At 47.6% G+C, this 19506-nt stretch overlaps 1 protein-coding gene and 1 non-coding gene across 2 annotated transcripts; one reads left to right on the top strand and one right to left on the bottom strand.

Annotated features, from left to right (window-relative positions):
• Positions 1–5922: 5922 nt before the first annotated feature.
• GSX2 (GS homeobox 2) lies at positions 5923–7522 on the bottom strand. Its single transcript, XM_077137140.1, has 2 exons — positions 6946–7522; positions 5923–6263 (listed from the first exon to the last, which is right to left on the bottom strand). The coding sequence occupies exons 1-2, from the start codon at positions 7520–7522 to the stop codon at positions 5923–5925; spliced, it is 918 nt and encodes a 305-aa protein (XP_076993255.1).
• A 9437-nt stretch (positions 7523–16959) lies between these two features.
• LOC143663764 (U6 spliceosomal RNA) lies at positions 16960–17066 on the top strand. The gene has a single exon (XR_013166149.1). It is a non-coding gene; the product is annotated as a U6 spliceosomal RNA (small nuclear RNA).
• Positions 17067–19506: the final 2440 nt, after the last annotated feature.

Genomic DNA, 19506 nt, shown 5'->3' with positions numbered 1-19506 from the left:
AAGTGGACTCCAAAAGCATGCCCTCCCCCTCCTTCCATTCCTTCTCTTTTATGCTCTCAAAAATTTCCATTATAATCCTCTTGGGTCTGAGGCCGGCACAGCTACACGTCCCTCTACAGCTCTTCCCAGCAAACTGAGGCCAAGGTGGCCTCAGCAACTTGGGGCCCGGCTGCAGCCCACAGGCAGGAAGAGCTTTTCCCACAGCTAGCAGCTCCCACCTGCCTTTTTTCTCTGCACCTGCTGTGGGCTGGTTTTCTCTCCTTGAACTTCAGAAATCAAGCAGTTGTCTAAGAAATAGTGGTACTGTAGGTCTCATGGGCTAAATATTGCTACATTCTCTCTGCCTCCTTTGCCCAATCTCTCTCCCTTTCTCTCTCTTTCCTTTTTCCTCTCTCTTGCTAGAGACTTGAGTCCCTTATTTGAAATGTGCAGCTAATACAAAGTCATCAAAGCACTATGGTTCTTGTCTTAAAGTGACAGCCTGCTTTATGGGGCTGTTTGAAATACGCCCCCTGCTTTTCAATGTCTCTCTATCCATCTTTGTCTGTGCTTCAGAAAAGCGGACAATATAAAGCCCAGCCTGGCGAGCTCCCCACGCTCAGGCCTGGGCAGTGCCAACCTCCGCCTTTAAGCAGATTGAAATTGTCACTGCTTCATTAATCTGAAACTAGTTACTTTCCTAAGCACACAGCACACACTTCCGATCTGTCGGGATTCACTCAGAGGAGCCCCTGGGGCCTTCCTGGTTTTGAGATTTGGAAGGCTTAACAAAGGTACAACAAGGTTCAGGAAAACATAGGGCTCAGCTTGAAGAAAAGCAATGCCAAGTGCAAAATACAGGCATTGACATCAGCATATTAAGGGAGCACAAACCACTATTTTGGAGACAATTGGATGCCCAGAATTTTAGAGGGTGTGCTTGAAAACCCAGAGTCTAGCTATTATGAACAGACGAGCATATGTACCTTTCCACAGAGTATCTTTAGGGACTGTGGGGGTCTCACAGGCTTTGGATTTTTTTTCCCCAAACAGAAGAAATTTGCTTCCAAATGCAAGACAGGATTTGTTTTTCCATCTGGTTCAACTCTGTTCCTAAGAAATCTCTTTAAGTTCCTGTTCTGTTTTTGACACTCCCCTCCCCAGTCTTATACTAGGTTATTCACTCCAAGTACTAGGGCCCTGGGTGTTTGGGTCCTTATGGAACTCATCTTCTCTAAGACAAGCTGCCTCTTTTTCTTCATCATTACATCTTTTGTAAATGATGCTATCATCATTAACAAAAGACGATACAAAAGATTCCTCTACTTTTAATATTTCCAGCTGGTTTAAAATAGCAAGTTTTTGGATTCCATTCCATCTAATTTAGGGAAGAGCTGTGAGCTTTTTTTTTTTCAGAGAAACTCAATTTTAAGTAATGTGAGCCTAAAGATTTATAAAATAGATTTATATTAAATTATGTTAATAGAAGCCTAGTAAATGCACCATTTAATTGTGTGGGGGAAAAAAGTTCCCTTTTAAAAGGTCTGTCACCTTAACAGGTACATTCAAAGATTCCCTATGAATAATGAAAATAGGAACAATTGCTTTGATGCACTGAGCTGTATTCATCGTCTAGGACAGCTTTCGGCTGTGTTTGGAGAGGATGGGAGGAGCTCCTTTTAAAGGAGTGATTGCTCCTTTAAACCCAATTTCCTCTAGCAAATAGGTTCTATTGGAAGTGTCATTCTCCTCCCCTCCCTCACACCCCGAAGGCTGGGCCTGGGATCTAGCCCTAGAGCTTTCTGCAGTTCATCTGGTTACCACTCCTCCCCAACCCAACTCCCCACCCCCCATCAAGGCAATCTTCCAAGGAATGCCAAGGAAAGTGAGTGGAACCTGCAGTAAAGGTAGAAGCAAAAAGCTGTTGTCCTTCTCCTTCTCCCTCCACATATATGACCTCCAACAATATTGCTCTCTCTCTCTCCCTGTCTCACACACGCACACACACACAGTCATACACATGCAATCATGTACACACTCAGACCCATTTGCCCCTGTGACCACCTTCTGGCACAGATATAACTGAGCAGGATTGATGGGGAATGGAGAGGGAGGAGAGAGAGGAGGGGGCCAGAAATCAGACTTCACATTTCCAAGTTTTTGTTGCTACTAAAATACTTCGATGTCCTTAGTGGGGAGAGGAGAAGCAAACACTGAGTATGATAACCACTTCAGAACAAGGACCCCCAGGGTGGCAGGGCCTGTTCTGCCATGTACCAATGCCTCTATCATCTGGGCCCATTGACACCCTAGAGATGTACTGCTGGCTCTCTTCTGTCCTTTGCATGGTTTGCAATTGAGAAACATTGTCTGGTGCCGCCATCCATGTCAGGCCCTTGGCCTTGAGCATGTGCTGGTCACTGAGTAGGAGGGCGAAGGGGAGAGGTCTTTGCTCCTCCTCTTCACACTGAATGTCTGAGCTGGGCCAGGTCACAGGGCCAGGTTGCCATCCTTCCTGCACTCCCTTGCCCCAGCTCTTTTCCTGTTGAAAGCAGCTTCAGGACTTGTTCCAGAAGAAGTGGGCTCAAACACACTAATGGCTCCTGTGTTCACTTCTCTTCTCTAAATGGAACAAGACCCTTATTCCTAATTATCACTCTTATTGCCTTTTTGTCTTTCCACTAGGTGTTTGTAGACAGCTGCCCCCTAAGAAGCTATATTTTGGGGAACTGAGTTTTGTTTCTATTTTTCAAAGGAAAGCATGTCAAAAAGCTGGCATCCATGGCTTCCCATGTAGAGAAATGGCCAAGGGTGACCGCACTTGTCTTTAGACATTCCTCTGCAATAAAACCAAGGAAACTTCTCTTAAAGCACTTGATCTCAAAATTGTTTAGCAGAGAATTTGTGTGTCTGAGTTTGTGTGTCTGTGTGTTGATTGACTTAGGTGTTCTTAACCTAAGGAGAAACTGCAGTTCTTTGAAATCAGATTTACAAAACCGTATTCTTATTTTTAACCTTCAAAATATCAACTGATTGGGGAGAGGGGGCAAGGAGAGAAGATCTAACCTAGTAGAATAGGAGACATTGTGCTCTACTTCGAAAGTGGTGAAAAGGCCCATTGGTGTCTAATGTCCTAGAACCAGACAGGAAGACATCCCTGGGAACCCTGTAGAAGAACCTTTCTTTCCATGGAAAATGCCCAGCTTCTAGAATAGGAATCCTTGTTCGATGCGACCTGAATCTTTTTGCCTCTGCGGGTGTGGGATTAGGGATCCATTGTTTATCCCCTCTTCCCGGGGAGAGTCTCCCCAAGACACGAGGAAAAGGGTCTGAGATCAGACAAGCAACCTAAGAAAGTCTGGTACCGCCCCTCTCCTTGGCCTGGCACTGGAATCGGACGCGGCGCGCAGCCTAGGGAGTGGCAAGTGCGTGGCTCCGCGCTCGGCGCGCGGGAGCTGAGAAAAAAAAGCCCCGCAAGGAAGAAAAGCTGGGGGCCCGGCCGGGTGTGGATGTGGGAGAGGGCAAGGTCCGAGAGATGGACGTATCTCTCCATCTCCCATCCGCCGAGTGTGGATGGGAGGTGGACGGAGGCCCACAGCGCAGACAAGGCTTCGCTTCGGCTGGAGCACAGAGAGCTGCAGCAGGGGCTCTTTGTCCTTCTTGTTATTTTCTCCGAAGGAATTATTTTCCTTAGACGCCTGTTCTTTCTGCATGGAAACTCCCTTCCTCCCACCCCTGTTCTTGAGCGCCGAGCGGCCTGATTGTTAGGCTGGAAGGAGACTTTGGGAAAGGCAGCGGGTGAGCGCCTCCTCCCCTCGCGTCGGGCAAGGCGAGGGGCCCGGGTCTCTGCACAAGAGAGATGAGGGGCAAGAGACGAAGAGGCTTGCATCCTCCCAGGCCCGGGCAGAAGCGAGTGGGATACCCTGGACCACTGAGCAGGACCAGGTGCCACCGCTACACAAAACGATCGCAGCTCCCAATTCAGCACAACGCCGTTCTGTCCCTCCACCCTTCTGCCTGCTGGAATGGGAGTTGGCAGGCAGGAGTCTGAACGGAGGGTTTTGCTTCCCCCTCCGAGTCTCTGGAGTGTGTGTGTGTGTGTGTGTGCGCGCGCGTACGGGGATGAGTGTGTGAATGTATACCAGAGAGAAACACAGACATGAGAGATGGGCATACAGACTCAGGGCAGGGAACACCATGGTCACATTCTACCCTCACCCCCTTCTCCTCGCCAAATTAGCTAATTGACCTGTTTTAGAGTCCCAGCTGTATTTGTTAAGATTTGGGAATCCTTAGCTCCCAGACTACCTTTCTCAGTTTGGACAAACTGGGTAAATGAATGAGAGCTAAAGAAGATACATATGTATGTTGTAAATAGTTCCTGTGGCTTGAAAGTACTTGTGGCATCCTTCAGTAAAGTAATCAGAAATAACACCAATGGGTGCTAATGGGACTCAGCTTGCAAGAAGTAAGATCTCCTAATTTCCATGTTTCCTGGGTCTTTACCTTCTCCCTTAAATGACAGACTCAGGCTGCACTAGGGAGGGAGTCAGAAGTTTTCTCCAGAACTAGACCAGCTGAAATTAACTCTGCTAAGTGATTGGAAAAGAGGGACTAGGAGGGAATAAATGTAAATTGAAGTTTGAGAGGCCAGAAGACTACCTCAACTCTCCAAAGTGCTATTTTAGAAAAGTCACAATATAAATCTTTATGCAGAATAATTCCTTGTCCCTAACTTTTTGCTTTCTCAGCATTGAGGGAAAACAGCTAATTCCTCACTTATACAAACAACCAGAAATATCAGTATATAAAGTCATTTGCAGCATCACTTGTAACTTCCTGTGTGTTTGCTGCTCCCAACCTACTTGATGGATGGTAGCTTTTCCTAAAACTATTCTTACTATGCCAATGCCTTCATATAATACAGGTCTTACAACTGAGAAATGGGGAAGAAGAAAGAAAGGGTAAACTTCCAGAGAAAATAGATCCTAAGTAAGGGATTTTCACCCTACCTTGCTAACACGAGTTAAAAGATTTGCCTGTCATTTATCGTCAGTGTCACTCTAAATGGAATGGTTTACCCTAGCAACTGGAGGAGTTTACCTATTTCGAGGGTAGAGGAGGTAAAACCTGATAAGCGGCATCATAACTGATGTGTCTTCGTTGCAGGACTTTCCGTAGAAAGCCTCTAGGGCTACAAACTCCCTCATGCAAGAGACCAACATTACCAAGTTTTATCAACACTTTACTCGAGGTCCTCAGACAGTTTTTTCTCCCCTGTCTATACCTTTCTGTAGACATGGGGTGGGAGAGAAAGATGGGTAGAGCAAATACCACAAATTTAAATTCTTGATTTTGTTTCATTTATTTAAATAAATATAAATATAAATTTTATATAAAACTATTCACATACAAAGAAACTTCCAGCGACTTGGATTTGAAACTCTCCCCAGGCAAATTTTCAGAAAGCAAGATCTATAGGGTTTAAGTTTCTAAATTATTTGCAACTTCAAAACTTTCACTTAAAGAAACAACAACAGAAAATAACTAAGACACCCCGTATTCTTATGGAATTCTGCAAAAGAATAGGGAGGGGGGAAACAACACGCGCTTTCAGGACCCCCCCCCCCATTCGGTGTTAACTCAAACCAACCCTGGTTGTTGTTGTTTCTTTCTGTTATACGATGAGACTGAATTGAATTCTGGATTATTTACATTAAAAAAAGATCTATAACTGCGAGTCAGAGTTGCGGAGCACCAAAACAACGGAGCAATAAGGGGTCCCATAGGGTCAGGCCAAGCACGTTTGGTCCGGGATTGCTCCGCTGTCTTTCCCTATATGGGACAGCAGCGGTGGGCAAGGGTTTGGGACCTTGGAGTGTCCGCCGCGGTGGCTCTGCGTGTGCTGCCAGGAGCGGGCGGTGCAAAGCGGCCCGCTGTCCCTCATAAGGGGGAAATCTCCTTGTCTTCGATGGCCGAAGCCGGCGACAAGGAGTCCTCATCCTCCGAGCGCGCATAGTGCGCTTGGCTTCCGACGCACTTGCAGCCCACGTGACTGTTTCTCTGCGTGCCCTTGCCTTCCTTCTTGTGCTTCACCCGGCGGTTCTGAAACCAGATTTTCACCTGCTTCTCCGACAGGTTCAGATAAGTGGCGATTTCGATCCTCCGGAGTCGAGAAAGGTACATGTTAGAAGAGAATTCCCGCTCCAGTTCTAGGAGCTGCGTGCTGGTGAACGCCGTCCTCATCCTTTTGCCATTGGGCACCTGGCTAGCGTCCGAGCCACCTGTGGACGGGTCGAAAGAGAGCAGAGCGTTAAAGATGGAGCGAGGCGTCCCCACCCCACGTGCCGTACCTTGGAAAGGCTGTCCCTCAAGGACCCACCGGCGGAAGCCCAACCAAACCTCTGCATCCAGCCCTTACCCTTTCCCATTTCCCAGTCGTCGCTTAGCGGGAGTGGAAAGCGACGCTCAAAGCAAGTGAAGGCCTTTAATGCCCAGCAGTTAAAGTAAGAGGTTTGGGGTTGGGGATGGCGGTCCTTAAATACAGTCCAGTCATCTCTCTTCAAGCCCCGCAGAGAGGCGGGCTGGTTTAGCCCAAAGCATAGAAACACTTAACTAAGTTGTAATGCAAGGATGTTGCACTTAGCATCAAACACACCCACCCTGAACCTCAGCGGGTTAACCTCGCGTTTCTTCTCTCTAAAGTCTGAGGTCCCCAAAACACCGAGATAAGTAAGACTTGGGCACCAAATACTGGTAGTGAAGCGCACAAGGTTGAGACGTTAGTAAGCTAACTTCCACCTTTCATGGAACTTCTGGGAAAGCCTCCACAGTTAAACTAAAAGCTCCTCCTCCCTCCCCACTTCGCCTTCTCCCGGAGCTCCCACTTCCTCCTCTGGAGGCTGAAAGTTTGCACCAGGAGCCCTGGAAGGCGCACAGCGCAGGTACCCTGAGACCCCGCCCTACCCATGGTGAGGCAGTGAAATCTCCGCGGGTCTGCCACGTTGTAGGTGGTGGCTGTGCACACAGGCGCGTGGTGCTGTGGGTGCCCCAAGGCCGCTGCAGCCGCCGCTGCTGCAGCCGCCGCCGCCGCCGCTGCGGTCGCCGAGCCCGGCTGCTGGGACTGATGGTGGTGATGGTGATGCTGCGGCGTGTGATGGTGATGATGCGCGTGGCTCACCCGCGGGCAAAATTGCGCGTCCCCAGGACCCGAAGAGAATTGGCTCTTCAGCAGGGGTAGAGCTCCTGCACCCCCAGCGACTCCGCCGCCCGCAGCCCCGGCGCCCCCGGCTCCTACGCCCCCACTGCCCGCGCCCGCCGGCCCGCGAGATGTGTGCAGGTGCGAAGTGACGCAGAGAGGGCACACACAGAACGCGCCACTCTTGCGGGATGGGCAGCCGGGCCCCGACATGGACATCACCAATGGGGATGGCATGCCCAGAGGGATGAGGAAATCCGGCCCGGGGTGCGGCTCCGGCAGCGAGGGCGCGGGCCGCGAGGAGTCCTTGATGATGAGCGAGTCGACATAGAAGGAGCGTGACATCTCGGGAGGGGTGGGTGACTGCAGAGCTTGGCCGGCCGCGGAGCCCCCTCCCCTCTCCTGGTTTAAGCTCTGCCCGGGACGCGGCGCAGACCTTGCAGTCAAGCCCTTGGGGATGCGGAGGTGCCGGCTTCTGGGTCGCGAACAAAGGGGTCCCCGGAGAGGGCTGGTCCTCACGTCCCCCGCCCCGCGCCCCGGCTCCGGAATTTTATAGCCCCCACCCCAGCACGTGATGCTGCGGAGTACCGCTCGGTTCGGGCTCCTCCGCAGCTCCCCACCCTCGGGATAGGCTGCCCGAGCCACAACAGAAGCGGCGAGGAGGGGCGGGCGCGCGGCAGGGAAGAACGCGGGGGAGGGGGATGGGGGGACTTTGCAAAGTACAGGTTTTGTTAATTTCGCCGAGAGGCGGGCCTCCTCTTGCTCTTTCTCCACGCTTTCCCTAGAAATCACAGCACTGAGTCCTCCATTCCACCCTCTCCCTAGCCTAAGCCCCAGCCCAACTCTTTCCCCCTCCCGGACGCAGAGCTCACCTGGTGGGGATATTGAGGCCTTTTTAATGGGGATACCCTGTGCTCCCGATTTCTTGATGACAGCCGTAGCTATCTTGCGGTGAAGAGCGAGGCCCGCAGCTGGAAACAGGATTGTGCGGGTCACAGACTAGCTGCTGCCCAGTCCTGGAGCAGAATGAGCAGCACGATCATACACTTGCCCCCTCCCCGTCTGCAGCTTTTGGACTTGGCTAAGGTCATTCAGGTGGTTAGTTCGTGACGGATCAGTGAGGTCTCTTAGCTAAGAAGCCGCCGGGGTTTTCATTCTGATGCTTACAATTGTCTAAAATACCTTTGCACTCGGGACCTCCTGAGTCACTCACAGCAACGAATTTTCTTGTGTCCCTTGTCAATCGACAGCTCTCTCTTTGGCAGAGAGAGTCGTTGAAGGGTCACACTTTCCTTCTCAGAGTGACTCCATCCCACTATTTCCAGGCCAACCCTACAAATTCCACCCCAAGGAATTTGGAGAGAGGAGCCTATCCCCAGAACTCCTAGAGACGGGCGAGGGTTGGGGAAGGCCATTGCGCTGTATCTGGCGATCTCCTGACCCGGCGCCAGTTTACAGGTCCTGGGAAGTTGGCGAGGCTAACGCGAAAGCACTCTCCCGGCATGTACGGTAAAAGCCCAAAGAGAATGAATGAGATTGGGAAACTCGCAGAATCCTGGAACGGAACGCGAGAAGTGGCTTGGTAAAGGAAATCTCTCAGGGTGGTGCGAGGTCTGCAGAGAGCCCTGGATTTAAGCAGAGACACCGCTTGGGGTGGAAGACTCGTGCTGCCCATAGCCACACAGCTGAGGGTGCATGCCAAGGTCGGGGTAATTGCTCTTTCTGAAAGGCAAGGAGACAGAGGTGGCCGTGTTCTCTCCGCCTCTCCTCCTGTAGAAATTGGGCTGCAGTAAGGAGGCTGAGCGACAGCTACAGGTTGGGTCCTTTCTCAGAACAGCTAACTTCAGACTTGAGTTCATGATGGAGCTAAGTAACTTGGACACAGGATTCCTTCCGCTTGAGAGTAACCGGTGCCCAAAGCCAGGAGAGCACCAGCTTCTGGACTGGAGATGGCTCTGTCTCTCTGTCCTCTCTCTGTCCTCTTTCTGTCTCTGTATCCGTTTCTTTCGCCTGCTAGAGAAGTGTAATTGGGTTGTAGGGACGCCCAGCTCTGGGGAGCCCAGGATTTATGGATGGCAATTAAAGTTTTATGAATTGCAGCTGAGGCTGGTTATTGAGCTATTTGAATGTGATTAGAATTCAATTAGAAAGCGGTTAGAGGACGGTGGGTCTCCGGAGTGTAAACAGACAGCTATTCCAGAAATGTGCTAATCCAACATCTTGTGACAACAATTAAGGAGTCTCAGGGCTTAACGCGGAGCAGCTCAGCTGTAACTACTTTTGTACCACAAGGTTTGCGGACGCAGCAATCAGACGCTCACCCTCACCCCAACTCGTCGCTCACTACGGAGAATCCAGGCAGCCCCGGGAATCATTTCAGCCCCGAGAAGACGAGGAACAAAACGACTGAGCGTGCTTAATGGCAAGGCTATTTACAGGCCTAAATTGTTCAAATAGGAGACGTAATTTACCCATTCACTTTGCAAATGAACTTTTATTGTTTTTAATCTCTCTCCCTCCCTGGGTTAGGTAGAGGGCATTCCAAGGTCTATTTAGGGCTCACCATTTGAGTCACAATGCTCCCAGGGGTTTGGGGTGTGCTCATAAGAAGAACGCCTTTCCTAATGTGCTGGGAACCGCCCTAATTCGCGGTCAGGAATCCTCAAGGAGTTACAGTCGCCCTTTGCATTTTAGTTTAGAGAATTCTAATTATGCGGGATTGTTGAGGATCTAATTCAATTCGTGTCTGACTCTGGGTGCATTCTGTTCGATTACCGAAAGGAATTCTGAGAAAGGTGAGAGGTCCAAGAAGCAGTTTAGGGCTGCAGGGCAGGGAAAGGGATTGGACGGCGAAGGGGGAGCAGCAGTTTCGGGCCCGCCGAAGCCCCAAACAACACAGTGTCTGAGAAGCTTGTCTTTTAGGGTATTTGCTGGCACTAAAAGCCGGTATTTGGGGGGTCGAGTCCGGCTGTGGACACTTTCTCTGACTCTTCTGCTCTCTAATTGTCTTCGGATCTCTCAGTGTCTCCCCGTCTGTTTTCTCTCCTTTCTCGAATTCCGTTTCCACTTTCAGCAGCCGGCCCCACTTGCTGAGCGGGCCCCCAGCCCGCGAGAAGGAAGCTGTCCCCTCTAAGGCCCTGGCAGCATTGCGGTGCGACCTTTTCCCAGGGTAGGTGCCGCGGATGTGTTGGGAACCCCCTTACCCTGAGAACAAGCAGAGCAGTGGCGTGCGCCCACCGTCCGCGCGCCGCCGCACAATTTTATTTCTCAGTGATTCTGTCTGATAAAATTTCATCGTCCATTAAGTAATCCCCGAAATGAGAGCTCTTATGAGCCTATAATGAGCTCTAATTGCCACGACTCGGGGAGCCACGTGGAAGGTTTTATTCGGTATTAAGCAGTCGGGTACAGAGTACAGGCTGTTACCTAAGCCATTACTTTCATAATTCAAGGAGAAAATTAGTTCTTTTAAGGGGTGGGGGTGGGGGTGGAATCCTTTGATTCCCACCGTCTTGCTAGGAATGACAGAGGATGGCTTTGTCTGCCTTGAGTGCAAGACAGTGTCACAAATGCCAAGGTAAATTTGTACCGCCTACCCTTCCCGCTGGCCAGGGCACCCCAGTCTTACCTTCAACTCAGGGGAAAAAAAAAAAACCGCAGCAGTTCTAAAAAGAACAGCACAGGCATGCCTTTTTGCCTCTAGACTTCCAACTTGAGCTTGGGTTAGCAGTTCCCTTCCATCTCAACCTGGAGATTTGAGTTCTTGGTTCTAGCTTGTCAAAAAGTCTTCCTGGACTTTCTGTCCTCTCCCTCCCGGACCGCACCTGACCTGAACCCCACATTCCAGTCTCACTTCTATTTCTTTCAGTTTCCTTTTCAACCTCAAAGTCAGCAAAAGTAAAGGGCGGGGACTTAACTTGGTTTATTCAACAGGCCGCAGAGGTCTGACCCATTACTGAGCTTAGCGGTTTTTTTCCGACACCTAACTCCCACTTTGTCTCCCATTTGCACCCCCCCAAAGCGCCCCACCCTTCCACCCCTGGCCCTCTTTTCTCTCAGTTTCAGCGTTTGCCCACAATGTTCTCCCCCTGAAACGGAGGCCGCGAGCAGGGCGGGACAACCCGGGAGTTGGCGGGGCCGCCTCGGATTTATTTGCTCCTCTTACATTGATTTCATATTAGTTTCCAAAGCGATGAATGATCTCAAAGCTGGGTTTTGTTAGCCGAACACAAACAGGAGACAGGACTTACTTGCCCCCAGCTCCCTTTAATGAGGTCATTATCAAAGCGTGAACAAGTCTATGAATGTTTTATTGAAAGCGCATCGTTAACTTGTATCCATCCTTTTCTCCGAGTGGCATTGTGATATTGCTGTCTGTGGCACATCTTACCCGATATAGCCCGAGATTTCCCCATTCTCTGTAACCAGGCAACCCTTTCTGAATACCCAAAAATTGAAAAGAACCGCTTAGTCTTCAAGAAAGTCCTCAATAATAGTGGAAAAGAACAAAGATCCAGGAGACAACAAAATGCCACAGGGGTGACTTTTCATGAGCAATTATCTCTCATTAATCAGAAGAACAGCTGCAATATTAATTTTCTCTCTTTCTTCCTCTCTTTTCACAGTCCCCAACATTTGAATAATCATAAATTTTGATTTTTATGAAGGAGTCACATTTCCAGAGGCTGGTGGAAAGCAGCTACATAGGTGAAGACAAGGAGAAACCATTCTCATTTTAATTTTTTGTTTGGTTAAAGCTGCCAACAAAGCAAACGGAAAAAAATAAAATAAAGCAAGAGGGAAATGGCAGGGAAAAATGTTCTCTCTCTGCTCCCCCCCCCCCCCCAACCCTTCTTCTTGTAGATGGCGGCTGGGAATCAGGACTTTCTTTTCCCTTTCCCCTCCTCACAATTCCCCCCCCCCCCCCCCCCCCCCCCCCCCCCCCGCCCAGACCCATTCCCCTGTTCTGTTCTGAGCTGGGCGGAGGGAAATGTCCCCGGCGTCTGGCGTGGGAGTTTCAGCCGGGTTTCTGCCAGTTTAACTTGCAAACGTGAAGCCAAGCGTTGTCGATCTGACCAAAGAGACACTCTTTGGGCGTAACTTTCATTGTGGCCATCAAAAGCCCGCCGGCCTTGGATGAACTGAGACGGGCATTCAGCAGAAATGGGGCGCTCGCTCTCTTTTCAGGCTCCGGCGAGGCGATTGTTCACAGGATGTGTAGCCAGGGTGGAAAACGAGGGTCCCCAGATCAAGCTGTAACTGAAAACGAGCTTGGGGGAGTTAAAAGAATCTCATTAAAGCCGAGGCTGCAATTAGCAAATAACGCACTCACAGAGACCCGAAGCCCCTCTTGAAAAGCGGTGGATCGGGTCAGCTCCCACATTCCTGCTCTGCCTGAATGCTGGGGGGCTCCAGCACCCGGCAATCACTTCGGCTGCTGCAATATTGTTACTTTTAATGCAAGGCCCGGCGAGGCATTGAGGAGAGGGGGCAGGCTGTAGTTCCTATGCTCACCCAACATCCAAATATGATCTTGCTTCTCCCTCGTGTTTATTAAAAAGCGAATGGGCCTTTGAGAAACTTGAATTCGCCTTTCTGCTCTTTGCAGGAGCAACCATCAGAGAAGAATGAGGGACAGGCTGCTGCGGAGAGGACTGAGGATTGTGGTTCTGAATTTCAGAAAAGGTCCAGTCTCTGGAACCTTAAGCAGAGTTTTGATGGCACCAAATCCCGCTCCCACAGCCCCTCTGCTCCCCACTTCTCTTTGGTTAATACTCGCCCACCCCTAAATCCTCAATCTTAGCAAGGCATCCCTCCCCCATCCTCAAAGCACTCCTCTGTCATCAGATTAAAATTTATTGAGTGCCTATTCTGTGCCCAGCGTGTGCTGGGCGCCGCAGGGGGCACGCCTGAAAAGGCAGAAACTGTATCGAATAGAATATTGTTTCATTTCAGGAACAATGGCTTGAGGTGGGGAACAATTATCCAGATAATTGAAGCAAATGCTCCACCTCCCTTCCTCTCCAGTTCCGCTAGTGCTTACCAATGCTTTTTACTACCTTTCTCGGAGAGCGTGGTTTTCCTATGAGGAGGGGGTGGGGGGAAGGACTGAATTGTTCACACTAATCTAATTCCCCATTTCCCTTGGCCTACATTTGCTAAAGGCTTTGGGTCAAAATAGCTGTTTAGTTTGGGGGGACAGAGGATATATAACTTGTTTAAAACAGTGTTACCAAAAAGACAATGAACTTTTTACACTTTTTAATAATCTGACCTTTCTAACTTTCAACTTTGATGGTAAACAAAAATCATCACCTCAAGATCTTAACAAAATATGATGACCAGTCCCTACCCCTAGAGATTCCAACTTAATCAATTTGGTGTGCCAGAGCATCTGAATATGATTACAAATTCACTATGGGGCTGTGACCTGCTTGAAGGCTGAGAAATAACTGATAAATCCTACCCCCAGCCCTGCCCATCCTGGAGCCTGAAGCAAGTAATTTAACCTCTCTCAGCCTCATTCAGTCATTTGCTAAAAGTATGTATTGAAAGGCTACTTTGTGCCAGACCCCACGTCAGGGAATTCTGATGCACAAGACCTGCCCTCTGGGAGTTTCTTGTACTTTTAAACGAATCAATGAGTCAACTCAGGGTTGCTGAATTACGAAAGGATGTGTGAATATGACAGTAAAGTGCAAGTGGCTCTGGAGGTAGGCAAAATTGAAACCTGAAGGGACACTTAAGCAGAGACCTACAGGATGATGGGGTGTAGGCCTGGGAAAGGGGGAGGGATGGTCTCCCTGGGGATACCAGAGCCCATAGTTTCTATTGGCCCATTGCAAGAACCAAAAGGAGGGAGAATGGTAGAAGAGTTGCAGTTTCTGCCTCTGTGAAAGGAGGAGAATCCCCAGTTCCAGCCAGGTCCTTGTGAGAAATTAAGGATTGCCTAGCATGGATGCTGTCCGATGTAGAGGCTGGAAACTTAGTCGTAGGAAATCTATCTCCTAATAACACCTACTATGCATCAGGCATGGGTTAAACCTTCAGTTGATCTTTTTTTTTTTTCTTCACAATACCCCTGCCTGGTGGATATTCTTATTTTTACCTATTTGTTATTTGTCTACTCTTGATTAGTGTGGTTTTCCTATATATTTAAGATTACAAAGGCAAGTCTAGTGTGGCCATATGGCAGAAAGGGTATGGACTAGAATTGGGATGAGGATAGTAAGCAATGGAAAACATTTGGCATGGATGAGAGCAATACTCTATCCCTTTCCTTCAAAAGCTCTCATCATCATCAAAATAGAGCTCTGCTGGCTGGGTACCTACCTCACTTGACGGTAAACTGCACAGCCGCAGAAACCAGGTCTCTTTTGTTTATTCATCAGCGAAGGCCAAACGTCTTATTCAGAGCTGGCATATACCAGGAGCACAATAAATATGTGTTGAATGACCGGGTCCTCCTTTTACAGATAGATAAACTGAGACTCGGGGAGGCTATGCGATTTTTTCAAGTTCTCGCAAACCTTGGAAGTGGCAGAGGGAGGATCCAAACGCAGGTCTTTCTGATACTAAGACCCCGATCCCCTTTTATCCTTGCCCCCAGCTTCCTGCTTTATGTCCCACTGGGGTCCGCCCCCCAACTCACCCCACCCAGCGTCAAGGCTAGTACGAGGAAAACACAAACTGAAGGGCGCTAGCTAGATCCCAAATGGAAGTAAATAGGCTGTGCAGAGAGCTCTTAGCGTGTCTGCTGCTTCCCAGAGCTCTCTACCCTACACGGCTGGAACTGCAACCCTTACTCGTGTCTCCGTGTCTCGGTTTCCCCTGTACCTGGCTCACATGTCTGTCGCTGGAAAACGAGGCGAATCTAAACGATTGCACTGAGTACATAGCCTGAAAACACCCCCATGAGCGCCCCCAAATACCAAACACAACCGTGTCTTCGCTGGGCAAAGCGTTCTCCCGCGAAAGCTGCGCATGCGTAGGCGTGAGTGTAAAAGAAACTTGGATTGTGTGTGTGCGTGCAAGCGCTTGTGTGAGAATGTGTGTATGTGAGCGTGTGTGACCAGGTGTATGTGTCCGCAAGTGTGTGGAAAGGGGAAGTGTGACTATGAGTGGGAACGTGTGCATGTATGTATGTGAGTGTGTGGGTGAAACTGCAGGTGTGTTAGTTTAGGGGGTGTGATTGTGTGTGCGAATATATGAATGTGTGGATATATGAATACGTGAATAGGAGAGACTGTATTAGGATGTATGCGTGGTCGAGCGTGTGTGTGGACGTGCGAATGTATGTGAGAAAGGGAAGAGCGTGTGCTTCCCTATGTATGAGGCTGTCCATGGATGTGTAAGAACACGTGTGCGCGCGAGAATATGTGTGAAGAGAGTATGAGAGGGTGTCAGAGAAAATGCAGGAGTGAAGGTGTTTGTGTCACGTTTCTCTGCAAGAGAGGCCGCGTGAGTGGGGCGCGGTACCGCGCTCCCCGCCTCTTTCCTGAGCACTCCGGCCACTGGCAGGCGGGCTGGGAGACCTACCCCGGTAGCTGAGCTCGCTCAGGTAGGGTCCAGCCCTGAAAACTGCGGGGGTAGGGGTGGGGGGTTTCTCCTGTCCAAACCCATGTGCTGAGCAGAGGCTCTGGGAGCATCGCCTCGAGGTCCACCCTTTCACCTACCCCCATTTTTCCTCACCCATGTGTATATCATCTTTCAGTCCATTAATTCAGCTCCATCTATGGCAAGCTTACCGTGTGCTAGGCTCTGCTTTAGGAACCAGGAAAAGAAAGTAGTCTAGGTCTCGATCATCGCAGAGCTTCCACCCATTCTTCTGTTCATGAGTCACCTCTTTGCAAAATGCTGGTGATAAAAACAAATTTTACCTTCTGCTCTCAAGCAGAGGAGCATGCAGGAGTTTACAAAACAATAATGGAACTGAGATACTACGTTGAGATAAGGGCAAATCCATTCTACCTGCACCCCAGCCTCAACACTTTCACTCTTCTGGGTGTGAAACCCCCCTCTCATTGACAATGGGGTTGTTGTGAGCATTAAATTAAATGAGTTATGCCATGGCAACTCTTGGCACAATGGCTGGTGCATAGTTAGCACTCACTACATATAAGCTATTCATGTTATCATTATCATCATCATCTTTACCCACCGCTGATGGAATTTAATGGGGAAGGGGATTGTGTTTGTGGATTCCAATGTTTGAGATTATCTATGGATTTAAATTAAATTATTTGTACATAATTTATTTTTGCATTCCTCTCTGACATCAGGCTGGTATACCAGGTGCTCTGTCTTCATCCTTTGCTAGTGACTTCTTTTCCGCCTGAACCAGTGCTGTCAATAAAGCTGTTATCAAGGGGAAGGCAGCAAGAACTCACAGGAGCCAAATATTCTTTTTTTTTTTAGTCTTAGAAGTATTTCTAGTTAACTCATAATTAACTCATTTAACTCATTAAAATGAAAGGTAACATTTTCTTAGTGGTTCAAAAGGGTGCTGTAATTTAACCTCGTGAGCAAAACTTCCAGTTAAAAAAAACATAGGAAATATGTTTCCTGATCAGCTCTGTACCTCCCTGCAGGAGGGCACTGTGTCAACAATTGCAGGACATACCTCAAAAAAAGAAGCCTGTCTTACAAAGATTTTTTTTTCACATTTAAACTAAATTTACAAAAATAATTTTTAATTGAAAATAATTAAAATTTAATTTAAAGACTGAATTTCCTTCTTAAGAATTTATTTTCAAGAAAAATGTATCAAAAAGAAACCTTGAGTGCTTGCTTCAGTTGTACACGTGCTAAAATTTGAACGACACAGAGAAGATTAGTATGGTCCCTATGCAAGCATGATATGCAAGTTCGTGAAGCGTTATTTCATTTAAAAAATTAAGAAATTTTGAGAAGTATGAGAATTGGTTGCAGCATATAGGCTCTTGAATTTAAGCACTGGAAAGGGATTTCACCATTACTTACTGACCCATCTAATTTACAGCCAGAGAGACTGAGATCCAGAAAAATAAGTGGCATGTCACTTCCTCCTAGTAGTCACCAAGTAGGATCATCTCAGTTTTTCCCCTCTACTGTCCGTTTCACACTTGAAGGAAGATGCAGTGGCAACTAGGAGTTGCCATACCAGCATATCTCTGTTGCTGGCAACTCTGTCTTCTGGTGACTCAGGCCCAAACCCTTGGAATCTTCTTCAACTCCCCTCTTTCTTTTTCTCTCACTCTGTACATTTAATCTATCAGGAATCCCTGATGGCTCTGCCTTCAGACATATGCAGGAATTGACCACTTCTCTAAAGCCCACCACCATCATCCTGGTCCAAGCGATCACCAGGCTAGCCTCTTGCACAGCCTTCCGACTGGACTGCTTTCCAAACTTGCCTCTACAGTCCATTCTCAACTCAGCAATCAGAAGGATCCTCCAAAGATGTAAGTCAGATCAGGTCAAAGTATGAGCCCCAAAGGCCTTACAATGGCCAAAAGGCCTTGGGTGATTCAGTCCGTAGCTGCGTCTCTGACCTCTTTCATTAACTGCTCACTGTGCTTCCTTGCTGGTTTGGTTCTTTTCTGCACTGACTTTCCCCTCTTCTGAGACCTCTTTCAGGAGAAGAAGTCTCTCTTCCTCACCTTCAGGTTTTGGCTCAAATGTTACTTTCTCACTCTTTTAAAAATATCAGACCCCCACCCCAACCCCAGGGTTCTCTGCACTCCCAACCTCCTTCCCCTGCTATATATATTTTTCCCCACAGCACTTAACATTTTCTAGTTTACTATCTAATGAATTAACTTGAATGTTTATTTTCTGAATCTCCCTGTTGGAATGAAACCTTTTGGAGGACAAAGACTTTTTATTTTGGGGTCACTGAGAACAGTGTGCCTGATACAGGAGGCCCTTAATCAATAATTGGTGAGGGAAGAAGAAAGTCTCTAGGTAGATATCTAATCACACTGTACCTTACCTCTATACAGTACTTTGGAGTTTACAAAGACTCTTAAATATGTAATGTCTTTGGATCTGCACAATTAAATAAGCAAGATAGGACTTCAAAAATAAACAAACATTATTGCCACAATTAAATATTGAAAGATTAAAGGACCAACACAAATCAGATCCAGAAGTAGAATCTCAATCAGAGTTCATTTTTTTGGTGGGAGAGGAGACCTCTATTTCTAGAACTCTTGGCAAAATGAGGAAAACTAACAGGTTACTGGGCTAACTGTGGGTTTTCCTGTTTCTTGGCCTTGGGAAACGGGCTTAGAACTGGCTTTTGGTTACGTAGCTGCTCAAAATCCAGCTAAATGAGTGGTACTTGGGGAACATACCGCAATAGTCACATCCTCTTGTTTTTATCATTTACACTGGGTTGAAAAAAAGAGATGTCTTGCTAGCTAGAGCTCATTTGGAGTCTGGCCTGAATGTCTGGACTTGGCTCGATGCCCTCCCTTGACTGACTGCTCTGAATAAACCAATAAACTGTCTTAGTCAGTATATTACTGTTCCTTCCTCATGTTTGGGTTCTCTGTCAGTCTGTCAGATTTAGCTGATGAGCTCACTTGACTGCAAACTGATTGAGCAAGACAATTTTACTATTCTCTGCACACACACAGCACTATTGTCTTCTGGGATAGTTAGCAAAGTTGACATCCCCTTATAAGATCATTGGTGTCGCAATAATCATTAATCATTAACTGTTATTAGAGCAAGAATTTATCATATTGAACTACAAAAATAGTTTTAAAAGTAATATAATTCAGAAGGTACCTGCAAGTATAAAATTGCTGATTCTGAGTAAGTTTTTAAAGACAATATTTTTTTCCTTGAGGATGTTCACATGTAGTAAAAGAAAATGACAAGTTTTACTTCTTTGTTATCATTCGAATGGCATAAATTACTTTTTTATGTGAGTGGGGAAAATATAGCATTTAAACATTTTTTTGAGACAAGAAAGGAAAAGAACAGTTTAATTTTTATTGAAATATTATTGTAATGTTTGGTTTTCCACACTTTATACCCCATGCCATCTCTGTTTAAAATTTAATTCATATGTTGGTTCTAGGATATTTTTCTGTTCCAGGTGGTCTAAAGCAACAGAGCCAACAATGAATTCATTATGAATGCAACAAGGATAGTTGGGAAAGGAACACTAGTATCCAAGGTTAACTGCATCTTTGAGGCTCTGGAGAGAAGTGTTTACCTGTCCTTTTTTGAGATCAGACAAGTTAATGGAATTTTAAACAATATGCCTAATAATTGTTACAATATCTTTTTGTATTAATTAGAGAATGATCACCTACCAGGACAGGACTCTTGGTGTA

Source organism: Tamandua tetradactyla, chromosome 19 (genome assembly GCF_023851605.1).
Source record: "Tamandua tetradactyla isolate mTamTet1 chromosome 19, mTamTet1.pri, whole genome shotgun sequence".
Classification (NCBI taxonomy): Eukaryota; Metazoa; Chordata; class Mammalia; order Pilosa; family Myrmecophagidae; genus Tamandua; species Tamandua tetradactyla.
Note: the sequence above shows the minus strand (reverse complement) of the source record. Positions and strands in the feature narration are given on the sequence as shown.

Excerpts from the sequence above, each read along its gene's own strand:
- GSX2 (XM_077137140.1), bottom strand. The coding sequence starts at position 7,522 with ATGTCACGCTCCTTCTATGTCGACTCGCTCATCATCAAGGACTCCTCG. Across the intron at positions 6,264-6,945 it reads ATTTCACTGCCTCACCATGG|GTGGCTCGGACGCTAGCCAG; the intron begins GTAGGGCGGGGT and ends ACCCGTCCACAG.